The sequence below is a fragment of the Bubalus kerabau genome, chromosome 12 (assembly GCF_029407905.1).
Source record: "Bubalus kerabau isolate K-KA32 ecotype Philippines breed swamp buffalo chromosome 12, PCC_UOA_SB_1v2, whole genome shotgun sequence".
Classification (NCBI taxonomy): domain Eukaryota; kingdom Metazoa; phylum Chordata; class Mammalia; order Artiodactyla; family Bovidae; genus Bubalus; species Bubalus kerabau.
The window spans coordinates 19,813,106-19,829,833 of NC_073635.1; the positions used below are offsets into that span (position 1 = coordinate 19,813,106).

The following is a 16,728-nucleotide window of genomic DNA, read 5'->3' on the forward strand; positions in this document are numbered from 1 at the left end:
GGAGTGACTGCGTAATGGGTATAGGGGTTTCTTCTAAGGTGATGAAATGCTGCAGAGCTTGATGTAAATGCTGGCTGAGCAACATGGTGAAGGCAGTAAATGCCTCTGAATTGTATACTTTAAAAATGGTTGATTTTTGTATGTGAATTTCACCTCAAACCGAAAACACCCAAGAGGAGGAAATAATAAATTCATATAATATTCCACAGCATTTTAATAAACAGTACCATGCAAATCTAACTGGGGGAAGGGTTTTAAAGCTGAAGGAGGATAAAGCATTCTGAAGCGGACGGAGCCCACAGCCAGCAGACGCGCAGGCACAGCGCTCCGCTGACGGTGCCCTTCGTCCGGGCGGGCAGCCGGAGCTCTCTCTCACCCACAGACAGGAGGCGCCACGTGACGGCGGGCGTGGCGAAGCAGGCGAACACGTCGTCGGTGGAGGATAAGTGCGTGAGGTGCGGCAGGGTCACCGACTGGCCGCGGCACTGGCCCCACATGTACACGTGGCCGCCCTGCGTCTTGGCGGCTGACGTGTGCGCCGAGTGGCAGGCCGCGATCTCTATCACCCTGGAGAGTTTTAAGAAAAACGCACGTTATGTTTGCTTCGCAGAAGCCCAAGCGCACCACACACGGTAAGTAAAAGTTTTGCGCTCCGAACACCTCAAAGAGCCCAGGATCCAGGAAAGTTAGCTGTCAGGTCATACGGACAAAACCAAAAGACTGGAGCAACAGCTCTGGGTTACGCTCATCCTGGTGCCCCGTTCTCACCCGAAGCTCATTCTAAGTTAGGACAAGTAATGCATACTGTTGAGGAAAACCTGGGAAAACGGACTAGCAACCACAGTAAATGAGTAAAGTAGACACTGAAAAAAATGTCCTGGCAGTTCTGGGGGCTTACCCAGTAGCAAAAAATCCTGTATTCAATAAACCATTTCCTTACACATACAACTTTCTCTTTCCCCCAATTGGGGCTCAGAACGCTCATTAGGCTGACTAAGCAGTGGTCCAGGGGTCATGGACTCTGAATATCCCAATCCAAAGGGACATCAAGCCAAACTTACTACATTTCTCTGCATGCTTCTTAAGTGGCGTCCCAGAATTAGAAGTCAACATCCTAAAGCTTTAGTGGGCAAGAACTCACAATATGGCTCAACAAACATTTAAGCATCTATTCCAGTAACACACATTAAATCAAATCAATATTTAAACAGATAATGGCCTTTCAAGGGCAGATTTTATTTAAAAATTTAGTTGGCCCAAAGGGAAAATAATAGGTTTTAAATTTCAACATGGGGACAGACCCTACTGAGAAGTCTGCAGGCAATACACCAAAATGCATGAATGCCTTTCGGTGGTTATGTCGGATGGTCATCTGAGAAAGCTGCAAGAGAATCATGTCAACTTCACGTTCACGCTGACTGGTACAGCACTCTTGTTCACAATGAGAACGTTAATGAACGGAAGAGCTACAAAGCCAAACACCAGCGCTCCAGCACACAGGCCCAAGTCCCCATGCACACACAATCCCAAGACATGGTACCGCCAAGTTACCTTTCTTTCTCCACCATGATGTGTGCTGGGCTTAGCAGGTTATTTTTATTGCCAGTTCCCAGCTGCCCATACGTGTTAGCTCCCCAGGCATAGAGCAAGCCCTCATCGGTTAGTGCTAGAGTATGTGCATAGCCGCAGACAATCTGCAAGTAAATTTACATGGTTACCATCAACAGGAGAACAGGAAGGGCAGGGGAAACATCAACTTCAAGATTACAGCCAGCTCTTGCAGAATGCCAATTCATCATCAGGTATGGACTGACATTCTCTGGAACATTAAAAAAGCACTAGAAAAGCCTATACCTGAGACTACTGGATTTTTCCCAGTAGCTTTTCAAATTATCAAGACCAGTGTGCCAGCACCATGGTCTTGCTTCTCATCATGGGAATTTAGGGAGGATAGAATATTAAATGTGGCAGATGAAGGCACAGGGTACTGTTCAACAAGTCTGATTAAAAGAGTGAATCTCTGGGACTTCCCTATCGGTCCAATGATTGGGACTCCATGCTTCTATTGCAGGAGGAACAAGTTCAATCCCTGGTCCAGGATCTAAATTCTCACAGATGTTCCAAGTTGGAGCAGGGAAGACAGACGGGGAGCAGCAGCTAGGAGCCCACCACACGTACCTGGTTGACACACACACTGTGCAAAGCTGCCACTCTCACGGGAGTCAGCTGATTGCCATTGTTTCCCAAGCCGAGCTGACCATTGCCGTTGTAGCCCCAGCCATACACCTTAGAGAAAGGGGGAGAAGAGGGTTTTAAAACTGCTGGTAGGAGGAAAGAGATAAAAATGAAATCCTTCTAAACGAGAGATTTCTTTCACTTCCAACACTCATATTCTACTGAATGAGGTCCTACAACTGATCTCCAAACAGAAGATGTTTCAGGCGTGGGGATGACAGAATCTGGCAGCTTCTACTCCAGAGCTTACTAGCTGGATAGCCTTGGGCGAGTCATTAATTCTTGCTTGCTACAAAAGGAACCTAAGGCTCATTAACAACTATTAATCACCTACTGTATTTCAGGATTTTTTGAAAAGTACTAGGAATTAAGTCTTTGGAAGCAGTTGAACAGGGGAGATGGACATACGCAATTTTTCTGCAGACAGACAGCAAGTGCTGGGGTAGAGATATAATCAAGGCACTACAGGTAGAGAGGAGAAAAGACTTAGCCATAGGAAGAAAGTTAAGGAAAGATTTTTTCAGATAGCAGAAATCTGAGCAGGGGAGATGCTCAGATCTGGCTAAAGGGTAGATGGGGATGAAGGTATCCCAGGGAGAGGTAGGTTCAGGAGACAAGCAGGTGGGCTGGCTGGACCCACCTTGGGTGGTGGTAGGGAAAAGACCAGAAGGAAAAGTAAGGGCCAAGGGATGAAGTGCCCAAACACAGACCAAGGAACATTAGATGTATCCATGGATCTGCCACTGAAATATTCCTATACCAAAGCAGAGATTAACATGATTAAAGTTGTATTCTGGAGCGATCTTGCAGACTGTGGTGAGCAAGACCAGAGGCAGGAAAACCTCAAAGACATAAACTCATCTCCCATTGGCAGACCGTGAGCTCTGATGGGGGTCCAGTGAAGGCAGTGCCGGCAGGACCACAGGAGAGGGGACAGAGGAAAGAGGTGTAAGGAGGAGACACGGGAGAATGTGGGGACCCCTCAGATGCCTGCAGCAAGAGGGGTCACCGCTCAAAGCAGCAGAGCCGGGCAGGTCTGACAGCGAGTGTTAAAGGCTGAGAACAGCCAGCGTGTGAAGGGTGAAGTCCTGGCCAGGAACAGACAGAAGGCCTGGCTCAGATCAGAAACACACGGTGTGGTGGCAACACACCCCAGGGCAACGCAGGGCAAGCGGGCGTGGCTGAGGGCCTTCCACGCCCCTGTGACAAGGGGAAAAGGGGACAAAGAGCTCAGGGTGCTAGCAAGAGATGGCCAAAAGCACGTTCAGTGTCGGAAGTCTAACAGGCTTGAACCTTCTGGGGAGAAATTTGGCAAGAGCTATCAAAAAATGTACCCTATTTCTGGAAAATTATTCTATAGAAATACTTGTGTGTACAAAGATATACACACAAACAGTAACAGAGAAAATCAGTGCAACAGTGTTTTTAATAGCCAAATATGAAAAAAAAAAAGTTGAAATGCCCATCAGAAGAGTTCTGGATATGGGTCATGGAAAATGAACATCCATACAAAGAAAATTAAGCAACTGTTATAATGGTTATAATGGAAGCAACTATAAATGGTCTGCCAATGGATCCAGGTAAAACATCTATGCTGTTAAGCAGAAAAGGTGCAGACTGGCAGAGAAGAGCGGTAGGTAATTATACTCACCCGTATGTAACTATTTATAGAGAAAGGTCCAAAAGGATATACATCAAGCCATTAAAAAACTGAGGGAAAGGCATTCACTTTTTATTTCATGTGTCTTATTTGTTTTCCTTTGTTGAAATAATCACATAATAATTTTTAAATTAAATTTACTTTTAAAAATTAAAAAAGTGTTTCAAAAAATAAATAAATAAAAAAGTGGAAAATACTGGGATGGAGGATGTTAGATGACTATCTCAAGGAATTCAGAAGTCATCCAGCATAGTATCAGGCTTGATTCAGAAAGTCAGCTAAGAGAGCTGAGTACTCAGTAAACTCTACATCACCCTCACACCCCGATGCAGGATGCCGTACATTTGCATTCAGAGAAGTATCCTGGAGTAAAGTTTGTGCACTGGGACACACACAAGTGGTAACAGGTCCATTTAAGTAGAAGCTGCAACCAGAACAATTTTATAGAAATAACCATCAGCTCAAAGGTGACCGTGGTCGAGGATCACTGAAAGGTGGGTTTTTTAAGAGTAGCTAATAACCATCAGGATGAAAAATTCTGCATTTGCAAGTTGCTTCTTCTTAGGGGCAAGCATTGCAGACACCAGCAGGCACAGAGCCTTCATGCCCATTAGCATCAGTGCTTATAAACACCATGAGCTAACTTTAAAGAGCGCACAGGGCCTCTCACCTTCTGAGATGGCCCGCACTCTGTCTGCAGAATGTTTCGATGAGACAGGCTGTATTCTGTCTATGGAATGTGTATCTCTCCAAATAAACCAGCTTTCACTTAAAAAAAAAAAAAGAGTCCTCTTTCATTAGAAGAGGTAACATCAACTTCTTTCATCTACTACATTAAATCACAAACAAATGCCTGTAAGCATCGGGCTATGTGGACCTGGCAAAAACACATTCAACTTCTACTTGCAGATAAACCTTGGAACTTAAAAATTCATAATGAGGAGCGAACAGCCTGTGGTTGCACCTCTATCAGTTAACTATCCATGGAGCCATCAAATCAGAGCACTCTTCCTTCCATGATCTAAGCCCGTACCTCATAAAGAAAAGGACAGGAGAAAGGGGGGTGCGAAGACCGCTCACCTCACCATTGTCCAGAACAGCCATGGACGAGGTCTGACCACAGGCGATGCCAACCACCCTCTTAATGTGTAAACAGTTCGTCACTTTCCGAGGAGTTGGTTGATTTGCAGTGGACCCTGACCCCACCTGGCCGCAGTTGTTATAGCCCCAAGCAAATACCTACACAAGAGAAGGATAAAAGAAGAAGAAAGAAGAGTAAGGGTGAAAATTCTCACACACGATAATCATCATAAAACAAAACAAACCCACTGGATGAGTCCTTACAGTGTGCTAATGGTCCTAAGCGCTTCACACACAGGAACCCATCTAACCCTCACAGGAAGCCTGAAAGACGACCCTGGGGTCGGTATTAATACTATTATCATCCCCACTGTATACACGTAGATGGGAACACAGAGAGGTTAAGTGACTTGCTTGAGATTCCACAGCTAGTAAGTACGATTTACTACTAATATGAACCCAAGCAGTCGAGCGGTACTCTCCACACTGTTACACAGCCACAATAATTTTAGTAGCTCTTTATGGTTTTTAAATCTGGCATCCAAAGGAAATGAGGTATGTGCCACGTAAGTATCAGTGATATGAACAAAAATCAGCCTAACTCTTTGGGTGTAGTCTTTTTTTTTTCCCCATGGAAATCCTTCAAACAATACTTATTTTCCTCTATCTCATTAATCACCAGTGGGCGATACTATAGACCCCTCCTGATGACACAAGCCCACCATCATTACAATTATTAATCACAGTTCCACTTCCTAACACAGTCACACTCACAAGTATTAAGGAGATGCCTCTCCCTACAGGAATGACATGGGGTTGTTAAGAAATTCTTTTTTTTTTTTTAATTATTTTTAACTGTAGGACTGCTGCTCTAGAATGTTGAGTTGTGCTTGATAATGTTTTCTGAGTCCTCACTGGCTGTCATCTCCAAGCAGCTCCCCTCCTCAACTGCATCCTGTTTACTTTTTGCCTGTGATCAGCCACAGCCTGAAAACCATATTTCTAATGGAGAGAGACACAAATGGATCTCTAAGCTAAAGATGAAAAACAAAATGAAAAATCCCTTCAAGTTAATTATTAACTGAGCCTGTCAAACAAGAGTGTGGCCAGAGAGAAGAACGAGCCAAGAGGGCAGATATTGGCAGCAGAGGAGATAACTTCCTCCATCACTAGGAAGATCTGTGAGGAACCCTCTCACCCCCTCACTTGCCTGTGACAAGCGGTCCTCACACATCCTGAGTTCTGGCTTCCATGAGTCTCTGTTCTCTCTCCTCTGTCAGCATTTTCTACCTAAGATCACATGTCTGAGGCTGCCCATGGACTGTCTTGAAAACTCACACTGATATCTTAAAAAGTACATGTGGCACAGGTTCATTTCACAGGCACAGAAAGAAAAGTAATTACACTCTGTTAAGTGGCGTCCCTGGTGGCTCAGACGGTAAAGCGTCTGCCTGCAATGCGGGAGACCTGGGTTCAATTCCTGGGTCAGGAAGATTCCCTGGAGAAGGAAATGGCAATCCACTGCAGCACTCTTGCCTGGAAAATCCCATGGACGGAGGAGTCTGATAAGCTACAGCCCATGGAGTCGCAAAGAGTCGGACACAACTGAGCGACTTCACTTCACTTCACTAAGTGGATTCACAGGACCAGCTAGTGTAAATATTTATATTTACCAGTGTCCCAGAGTAGCATATGCTTAAGGTTACAATAAACCAGGAAAGCAGGCTGCACAATTAGCAAGTTCTAATTTCAACTGTCACTCTTTTGCACTTCTTTTCAAATAGCCCAAGTTCTCTTCCAATGCAGTTGCCGTTTGTTTTTTTAAAAAATGGGGACTGGGGTTCCACTGACCAAGAAACAGATTGGGAACAGTAGATTCCATGCAGCAGGGCTGTGTGCAAGGCCTGGCTCCAGCACATCACAGCCACGAAACCTTTATCTCACCGAGCTGCTCACCCCACTTAGTGAAATCACTCTAAAGTCTCTGAAGGACTAAACAGGGAACAACAGAATCTGACTTTTATTTCCAAGGACACAGTGGACAGAGAAGTTATACTGCACCGTGTAGACCAATGTAAAAGCTATGGGATAGGGACTGCCCCGGGGGCCAGTGGCTAAGACTCTGCACTCCCAGCGCAGGGGGCCTGACTTTGATCCCTGGTCAGGGAACTAGATCCCACATTCCCCAGCTAAAGTCCTTGCATGCTGCAACTAAGATCCGGCACAGCCAAATAAATAAATAAATATTTTAAAAAAGGAAAAAAAAGCTATGAAACAGAAGAGCCCATGGCAGCAGTCCAGGAGATGGCAAAGCCTGACCTAAGGTGATAGAGATGGAGAGGAATGAAATGACACAAGACACCAGACGATAGAACCAGCGGGATGAGTAACATTTAAGATATGCATGCAACTTGGCCGGGGGGGACAGGAAATCAAGCTGTACAGAACCTATTGGAATGTTGGTAGTGATGCTATGACATCACTACATTTACTGAAAAACAAAATAGACCTGGGGGTGGGGTGCAGGTAGAGGTCATTAAAAAAACGACAGTACAGAACGCTGTCATATACATCTGATTTGTAATCTGAGCAAAAAGCAAGAGACTTAACTGCCTTAAGAATTCAGTCTACTGTCTTCAAAAGAGTGCTCCAGACCCCACAACATAGGCTGTGTTAGAGAAGGAGCTTGTTCTCACGGTGGTTTTAGCTATGTACCCAGGGCAGCTATGTTCACATGATATTCAGTTCAAGTACAAATATGGTCTTTAAAAAAAAATAAAAAGGCAAGGCACTTTCACATGGCCAAAGGCAGAAATGATCCAAATGTTCATCAATAGACAAATGGATAAACAAAACAGATAAACAATGAAACAGTGTCAGCCTTAAAAAGGGATGAAAATCCACCACATGCGGCCGCATGGATGAGCCTTGAGGATATCAGGTGAGATAAGGTGGTCACAGTGGACAAGTACTGTGTGATTCCACTCATATGAGGTACCTAGAGGGGTTAAATTCTTAGAAAGCAGAATGGGGGTTGCCAGGGGCTGGAACTAAAAGAAAGGAGAGAGTTCATGTTTAATGGGCACAGAGGTCAGTTCTGCAAGATGAAAGTGCTGTGGATGGATGGCGGTGATGGTTGCAAAACAACATGAATATACTTAATGTCACTGAACCGAACACTTAAAAATGGTTAAGACGGTAACTTTTACATGTCTTTTCTGTGTGTTAGTTGCTCAGTCATGTCCAACTTTCTGCAACCCCATGGACTGTAGCTCACCATGCTCCTCTGTCTATGGATTCTCCAGGCAAGGATACTGGAATGGGTTGCCATTTCCTTCTCCAGAGAATCTTCCCAATACAGGAATCAAACCCAGGTCTCCTGCGTTGCAGGCAGATTCTTTACCCTTCGAGCTACAGGCAAGTGAACGAGGGACTTCCCTGGCAGTCCAGTGGCTGAGACTTCGCACCTCCATTACAGGGAGCATGATCCCCAGTCAGGGAACTAAGATCTCCCATACCTTGAGGAATGGCCCCCCAAAATTAAAGTAACAATAAAGCATAAGAGCAGAGCACTTACCTCTCCATCAGCTGCCAGAGCCATTGAATGATGCGAGCCACAAGCTACTTCAACCACTTGCTTGATCAAGAGGTTGGTGCAGACCTGGATGGGTGCCAGGCCTTGGTTGGTCGTCCCATTCCCAAGCTGGCTGTAGCCATTGTGGCCCCAGGCATACACAACTCCGTCTACACAAGGCAGGCCACACACACACAGTCAGCTCAGAGAAGAGACAGCCGACCCGGAACTTTCCTCCCAGACTCTGTACAACTCGTGTTAACCTTTACTTCTTTTAGTGACATTGTGATTTGTAAGAAATATGAATTTGGTCATCCAGATTACAAAAATACATTGCTCTTGTATACTTGGTCATCATCCACAGTCCCTGGCTCACAGCTCCCCAAACCGGAGGAATCTCCTTAGAGTTGACAATGATGAGGGTGTCTTTTGATAACAAGAACATTATCTCCTGGCATCTCTGTTGCCAGGAGAACCAACCACAAGGTAAGTGGGTTGGAGGGGAGAGGGCTGGAGGCTGAATCAACTGCCAATGCCGATGGCTTAGCCGTCATGACTATGTAAGGAAGCCTCCGTAAGAACCTCCGGGGACAGTTTTCTGGCCCCTTTTCAGAGTGTTTCCATGTTGAAGAACCAGAACACTTACACATGCCACTGTGTTAGACACCAAGCCTTACAAGGATGGAGGCTCTTTTATTCAGGCTGTTGATTCATATCCTTTTATAATAATCAGTCATCTAGCGAGTAAATCGATTTTCTGGAGTTCCTTGAGTCATTCCAGAGAATTAATCCAATCCAAATCATGAATTCCCCGGTGGTCCAGTGGTTAGGAATCTGTGCTTCCACTGCAGGGGGCCTGAGTTTGATCCCTGGGTCGGGAACTAAGATCCCACATGCCACATGGCATGGTGGAAAACAAAAACCCACAAAGCCCGAGGAGAGATGGAGGGAACCTGGGATTTGCAGCAGGTTAATCAGAAGCACAGGTAACAACCTGGGCTCGAGACCAGCATCTCAAGTGGAGGGTGGTGTCGTGGGACTGAGCCTCTTACCTGTGCAATCTGATTCTATCTCTCAGTAGATAGCATCAGAATTGTGTGCAATTCCTAGACACCCTGATAATATCCAAGCACTACTTCTTGGTGTTCCAAATAGGAAAAGGAGTACGTCAAGGCTGTATACTGTCACCCTGCTTATTTAACTTATATGCAGAGTACATCATGAGAAACGCTGGACTGGAAGAAACACAAGCTGGAATCAAGATTGCTGGGAGAAATATCAATAACCTCAGATATGCAGATGACACCACCCTTATGGCAGAAAGTGAAGAGGAACTAAAAAAAAGCCTCTTGATGAAAGTGAAAGAGGAGAGTGAACAAGTTGGCTTAAAGCTCAACATTCAGAAAACGAAGATCATGGCATCCGGTCCCATCCCTTCATGGGAAATAAATGGGGAAACAGTGGAAAGAGTGTCAGACTTTATTTTTGGGGGCTCCAAAATCACTGCAGATGGTGACTGCAGCCATGAAATTAAAAGACGCTTACTCCTTGGAAGAAAAGCTATGACCAACCTAGATAGCATATTCAAAAGCAGAGACATTACTTTGCCAACAAAGGTCCGTCTAGTCAAGGCTATGGTTTTTCCTGTGGTCATGTATGGATGTGAGAGTTGGACTGTGAAGAAGGCTGAGCGCTGAAGAATTGATGCTTTTGAACTGTGGTGTTGGAGAAGACTCTTGAGAGTCCCTTGGACTGCAAGGAGATCCAACCAGTCCATTCTGAAGGAGATCAGCCCTGGGATTTCTTTGGAAGGAATAATGCTGAAGCTGAAACTCCAGTACTTTGGCCACCTCATGCGAAGAGTTGACTCACTGGAAGAGACTCTGATGCTGGGAGGGATTGGGGGCAGGAGGAGAAGGGGACGACAGAGGATGAGATGGCTGGATGGCATCACTGACTCGATGGACATGAGTCTGAGTGAACTCCGGGAGTTGGTGATGGACAGGGAGGCCTGGCGTGCTGCGATTCATGGGGTCGCGAAGAGTTGGACATGACTGAGCGACTGAACTGAACTGAACTTCTTGGTGTGGGAATGCCTATATACATACACGCACACACAGATTGGGTCTAGGAATTAATTAACACCTTCTCTCTGCCTGTCTCTCTCTCACACACATGCTGCAACCAAGAACTCTCTATTTAGTTGATATCAGGAATGGGATTTGCAGAACAGCCTGCAAATGGCTCACAGACATTTGTTTTTTGAAGACAAAGAGATTAAAGAGCAAAGAACGAGGAAACTCTGACTCCTGGATAGCTACCTAGTCACCGTGGTACGAGACTGCAGCCATGCTGTGATCAGTTACTAAAGGTCAAAGTTACCAATGCAATTTAGAAATGGGAGTAGAGCCAACTCCTAAGGAACTACTGGCTCAACAGATACATAAGGAAATGCAAAATAAGCAGCATGCTAAATGAACAATTTCCGGCTTATTTCATATATAACAACCAAAATGAAAATAAAAGTGCTGGGTTGGGCCCTTGATGTTGATTCAAGCTCAGATTTGGGTCAATCTGAGCTTCAGCCATTTCCCTCAAAGCTGCCAAGAAAATTATGCAGGAGCAACAGAAACTACCTCTAATACCTCTGAGTCAACTGAGAAAATAGTTAACGTAGGGGAAGGGGCGGAGAAGGCAATGGCACCCCACTCCAGTACTCTTGCCTGGAAAATCCCATGGATGGAGGAGCCTGGTAGGCTGCAGTCCATGGGGTTGCTAAGAGTCGGACACGACTGAGCGACTTCACTTTCACTTTTCACTTTCATGCATTGGAGGAGGAAATGGCAACCTACTCCAGTGTTCTTGCCTGGAGAATCCCAGGGACGGGGGAGCCTGGTGGGCTGCTGTCTATGGGGTTGCACAGAGTCGGACACGACTGAAGTGACTTAGCAGCAGCAGCAGGGGAAGGGGAAACCAAGAAACAACCGAAGGCAGGGGGTACAGCGTGCAGGAACTGGCTCATTCTGAGGGCTGATGTCTCGGGCTTCCTGAGGAACCTTTACTGACACGGGCTGTGCGTGCAACTGACATAAGAGCTGTGTCTGTGGTTTTCAAGACTGCAGGCTGGAGGAGCACGTGTGGGTTGAGGCAGGACCTACTGCTCTCTACTGAACCATCACACGTGGCTGTGCGTGACCCAGGAGGTTATTCCCAAGGAGACTGCCAGGGTGGTGGACTGGATAAAAGCCACAGTAGTGTGTTTATCCTGAGAAGAGGGATTTCCCAACTCCCCTACTAATGGCAAATGGAACATCCCACATGAAGCAGCTGAGATGCAAGCCGTGTGGGACTGGCTTTACGATACCTGGGGTATTCACCTCTGAATACAAAATCAAATAGTTTGAGATGCCTTATCCAATATGCTATCTCAACTTCCTCATATGGATCTTACAGAGAACATGAAAGGAATTATGAAAATGGAGAAAGACAAAGGGAGAGCATCAAGGGACCCAACCCAGCAGAATAAAAGTCTTCAATTACCGAGTGGGATCAATAAGAGAGATGTTGATGGAACTGAAGCCAAGGGACGCCCATGGCACTGTCACAGTCTGGTGGAGCAAAGGGACCCCATGTTGGTCTCTAACACCGAAGGGCCCCGAACAAGTCAACTCTATTTATCCCAGTTTTAAAGGCATTTAAAAAGCTAGAAGGGCTTCTTCCCTGGTGGCTCAGATGGTAAAGAATCTGTCTATAATACAGGAGGCACCTGTATTCAATCCCAATGGGTTCAATGCCTAGGTCGGAAAGATCCCCTGAAGAAGGAAATGGCAACCCACTCCAGTATTCTTGCCTGGAGAATCCAATGGACAGAGGAGCCTGGTGGGCTACAGTCCATGGGGTCGCAAAGAGTCAGACACGACTGAGCAACTTTTCACTTTTCAAAAAGCTAGAAGGTAATGATTAAGATAAGAAAATTGATCCGGAATGCCCTGGGGTGAGGATAAGAAAGATGATCACGATAAAGACTGACCTAAAGGCCAGGATCTTCTGGCCCCACCGTTGGCCAGGCACCCAAAGGCATAAGCACCTGTGTGGGTGAAACAGCCAGGGGGAGAGAGGACCAGCGCACTGTGCTTCCAAAGCCTGTGGGTAAAGTCTTAACAGCCAAGCTTAGAATGGAGGATGCAGACGGGCAACAGTGGACAGGAGTCAAGTGACAGTCTGGATGGAAACTGGGGTTTTGGAACAGACTCGGTGAGGTGGTGTCATCTCTCTTACCTGAAGGTATTATTGGATGGATATTAGTTCTGACTGGGGACTGCTTCCCCTACCTAAAACATGAGGCGTGGAAATCCACCCTCAGACCAGTTTTAACTGGGCGCTGGCTGGGAACCCCTAGAACTGCCTGAGCCCAAACAGGTGTTTAAAGAGAGAACACCCCGTGGACAAGAAGAGCTCACCACTGTAATTCAAGCTGGGGCGCTGGGACCAATGTATTTGCTGAATGATTGAAGCTTGCCCAGTGGCCTGCAGGAAAGGCAGATGGTTTCTGGGGACTAACAGCAGGCTTTTTAAAATCACTTTGGTCATGTACGACGCTATGCAACCCCATGGACTGTAGCCCACCAGGATCCTCAGTCCATGGGATTTCCAAGGCAAGAATACTGGAGTGGGTTGCCGTTCCCTTCTCCACAGGATCTTCCCAACCCAGGGACTGAACGTACATCTCATGCTTGGCAGGCGGATTCTTCGCTACTAAGCCAGCAGGGAAGCCCCATCTGTAAGACTGCCCGAAAGACAGCTGGATCCAAGTGGGGTCCTGCATGAGAGCAGGTATGTCTGAGTTAGCAGAGGGTGGCAGCTCTCCCATTGCTGAAAGGTGGAAAGGCACTGACTCAGACATGACCTTGAGAGTATCCGCCACCCGCACTCTGCACCAGGAGCTTACAGCCAACCTGGAGCACCTCCCAGCAGTGACCACTGGGATTTCAGACCAGAAATTTCCCAGATGCTGCCCACCACTTGAGAGGAAATCAGTAGCCTGGGCGGTAACTGAGATTCCCTCAATGACTGAAGGACATAAAATAATCATGAAACTTGAGATACCCACAACATCTTGGGTGGCGTTGGAGAAGCACTCTAGTAAGGAAGGCAGTGCCCAGAGGGTTTCATAATAAAACAGAAATGTTTTACCCGGGGGGCATACTGCTGGGGTAAGGTGGGGAGGTGCCTTCTGTATCATGAAGCAGGCAGCCTCTGTTCATCGAGGACCAACTCTGGAGCCGGCTGAGAAGCTGCTAGAACCCACTGCCTTATGGACGTGCCCTGTGAAGCTCTAACCAAGCGACCAAGAGCTTCTGGCCTTACAGACACAGTTCCAAGGCAAATGGACACTCTCCCATTTGGAAAGTGGCCACATTAAAACCAGTGGATGGCAAGACTGACTGAAGGAGGTAAGAACAATCAGCTCAGTGGCTGAACTGCAGGCTGTTTTCCCAGCAGTGACGCAAGAACTGAGCAATCGGAAAAGCCCCTGTGGTTGGGTCTTTACCAACTCACCGGCTGCAACCAATGGCCTGGCTGTGTGGTCAGGTGGATGGGCAATGGAAACTGGACTGGAAAAGGGATGCCCACATGGGGCATGGCCCTAAGCGATCACTCTAGGAATTAAAGAGGCGCATTAAAGTAGGACGTGTCAATGCCCATCACAAGAAGGTGATGGGAACCACTAAGTGACCTCTGGTGCACTCTCTTGGAGTGGCCTCCTGGGGCCATGAAATGAGTGGGTGTTGGGGCCTGCAGAGATGAGGAGACAGGTTGAATCTAGACATCTTCCTCTTGCACCTGAGAGCCACAAAATGCAGGCACAAGAACCATTCTGTCAAGAAGAGAGACTACAAGGCTATGGGAAAAATGCCCCCGAACAGAGCTGGCAAGGGGATTACACTGGAACAATGCCAGCAGCCTCGAGGGCTATAAATGGGAGTTGACTCACTGGAAAAGACTCTGATGCTGGGAGGGATTGGGGGCAGGAGGAGAAGGGGACGACAGAGGATGAGATGGCTGGATGGCATCACTGACTCGATGGACGTGAGTCTGGGTGAACTCCGGGAGTTGGTGATAGACAGGGAGGCCTGGCGTGCTGCGGTTCATGGGGTCGCAAAGAGTCGGACACGACTGAGCGACTGATCTGATCTAATCTGACCAGGAAGAGACCCTTTACTCTGGACTGAGCTCTGCCTACCAGGTAGTAGAGGCAAATGCTCAAAACACTATTAAAGGATTGGCATGGAAAATGCTGTTTTGTTGTTGTTTTGTCTTTTTTGTGCAGACAAGTCAGGGATCAATTGCCTGGGGAAGATAAAGGCGTTTTAAGACGGTGTCTCAAAGACTTCTCTCATATCCCTTTCTTGGGAAGCTACTAGAAAATGTGTCTCACCCATATGAGGGTATAATCCAAGGAGGAAGACACGGGAAACAAAACGTAGGCGATTCAGAAAGGACAAAGGTGAAGAGACTTCCAAGGATGACGGTGAAATGAAGATCTAGGACGAAAGGTGTGCAGCAGCTTAGAGTGACCAGTCCAGGCTGGAGCCGGGGGACAGGGTGACCTGGAGCGGCCTGACGGGCTCAGAGGTGCCCAGAAGCAACGCTGCGACACAGCGGAGTTCCAGCTCGTGCTAATGACAGATGGGGAGAAAAGTAAGCCCAGGAAAGCAGACAGCTGTGGAAGAAAGGAGAATGGCTCAGCTGTGAATAACACTGTTCGAGTCCTGGGAATGTGAAAACTGAACGTGGACACGTGGTGACATCACTATACTGACAGGGTAAGCAGAGGGAAGGCTGATCAGGCTCATCAGAGAGAGTGCCAATGCCATCTGCTGCTACAGAAAGTCACAGGAGAAGGCCTAAAATGAACATTCAAAACCAACAGCATAAGCATATTAACTTAAAAACATGAGATTAAAAGTCAGAAAAACACACCTGAAGGAGTTAAAAAGGAGTGGTTTTTAAGAGTAAGGATGGATGAAGCTGCGTGCTGGTTTTTACTAAAAGTCATACAATGTTTGATGGTTTAAAGTGTTAAATTGTTTTTGAACTATATGACTACTTGAAATAGATACAAAATACACACAAATGTATATATTATACATACATTAGACATGCTATATATCACGTATCATATATATGTTATGTACAATGTACTACAACAATCAAAACTGAATTAAAAACAAAAAGAAGACCACTCCCACAAGAAAATCAGTTACTTATATTTGTGCTTTCTGCTTATTTATATCTTAATTATAACATTCAAGATATTTAAAACTGCAGGATCTGAACTCCAAAAATAATTCCAAATGTTAAGTCTCCCAAGGTCATGCATATGTTTTAATATGCTTGCTTTTGGGGGGGGAAAAAAAAAAAACGCTTCAGTACTTAATGGTAGGAAGTCAACTGCCGCATTAAAAAATTAATGTGTTAGAAAAACATTAAACCATTAGGTCACAATGGATGACAAGCTGAGCCAGCCAGCAAAGCAGCAGCTGCTTGAAAGGGCCCACGTGATGCCAGAAGGCAGGATCACACAACTCAGAGGCGGAATAATCACCTCATTATGCTCCATGCCAGTTACACTCTTACTAGACAGTCATGCTCGCATCTGGACCTCACAGCCTGAGGAAGATGCCGAGAACCCGGCTGGATTCCAATGGCAGTCAAAGGCAACTAAAAAGCTCAATACTAAGACCAGTGGTTACACCCAAGGAAGCCGTGATTCCCCAGGCTAGAGACAGAAAGGCAGGGACGCAAACGCACCCGCGTGCACCCTAGTTTACCCAACAAACAGCTAGAGAGCAGGAACCCATGTGCCTAAAACATGAAGGAAAGAGGCCGGGTTATGCATGACAGACTCAGGGAGCTCCGGGCGCCCACGGTGCAGATCAACAGCCTAGGAAGAACGCAGAGGCCTCTCTGGTGGTCTCAGGGAGGCACAAAGAATCTACCCCAGCTTTTCTCTATATGGCGGCCACATGAATGCCAGGAAATGAACTGAGGCTTCTTGAATTCTAGATACAGAAATGACACTAGTAAAGCAAAACCAGTATCACCTGTGTTTATAAAAACGTACCAAGTAAAACCTGGACGTTGCCATGCTACAACAAAACTCACTGAAAAACTG

At 46.4% G+C, this 16,728-nt stretch overlaps 1 protein-coding gene across 26 annotated transcripts in view; it reads right to left on the reverse strand.

Moving 5' to 3' along the window:
• RCBTB1 (RCC1 and BTB domain containing protein 1) overlaps positions 1–16,728 on the reverse strand; it is a 63,297-nt gene that overhangs the window by 22,945 nt on the left and 23,624 nt on the right. For 25 of the 26 annotated variants that reach the window (XR_008700907.1, XR_008700908.1, XM_055542183.1 and 22 more), the window contains exons 5-9: positions 8,553–8,719; positions 4,976–5,134; positions 2,179–2,286; positions 1,552–1,694; positions 377–567 (exon numbers count right to left, since the gene is read on the reverse strand). Coding sequence is in view for 24 of the 26 variants with exons in the window: in XM_055542183.1 (XP_055398158.1) it covers positions 377–567; positions 1,552–1,694; positions 2,179–2,286; positions 4,976–5,134; positions 8,553–8,719 (768 nt within the window). In the remaining 2 variants the exon portion in view is untranslated. Of the gene's footprint in view, positions 1–376; positions 568–1,551; positions 1,695–2,178; positions 2,287–4,975; positions 5,135–8,552; positions 8,720–14,988; positions 15,214–16,728 lie in introns of those variants that run through there. The other variant, XM_055542190.1, reaches the window with a different exon arrangement.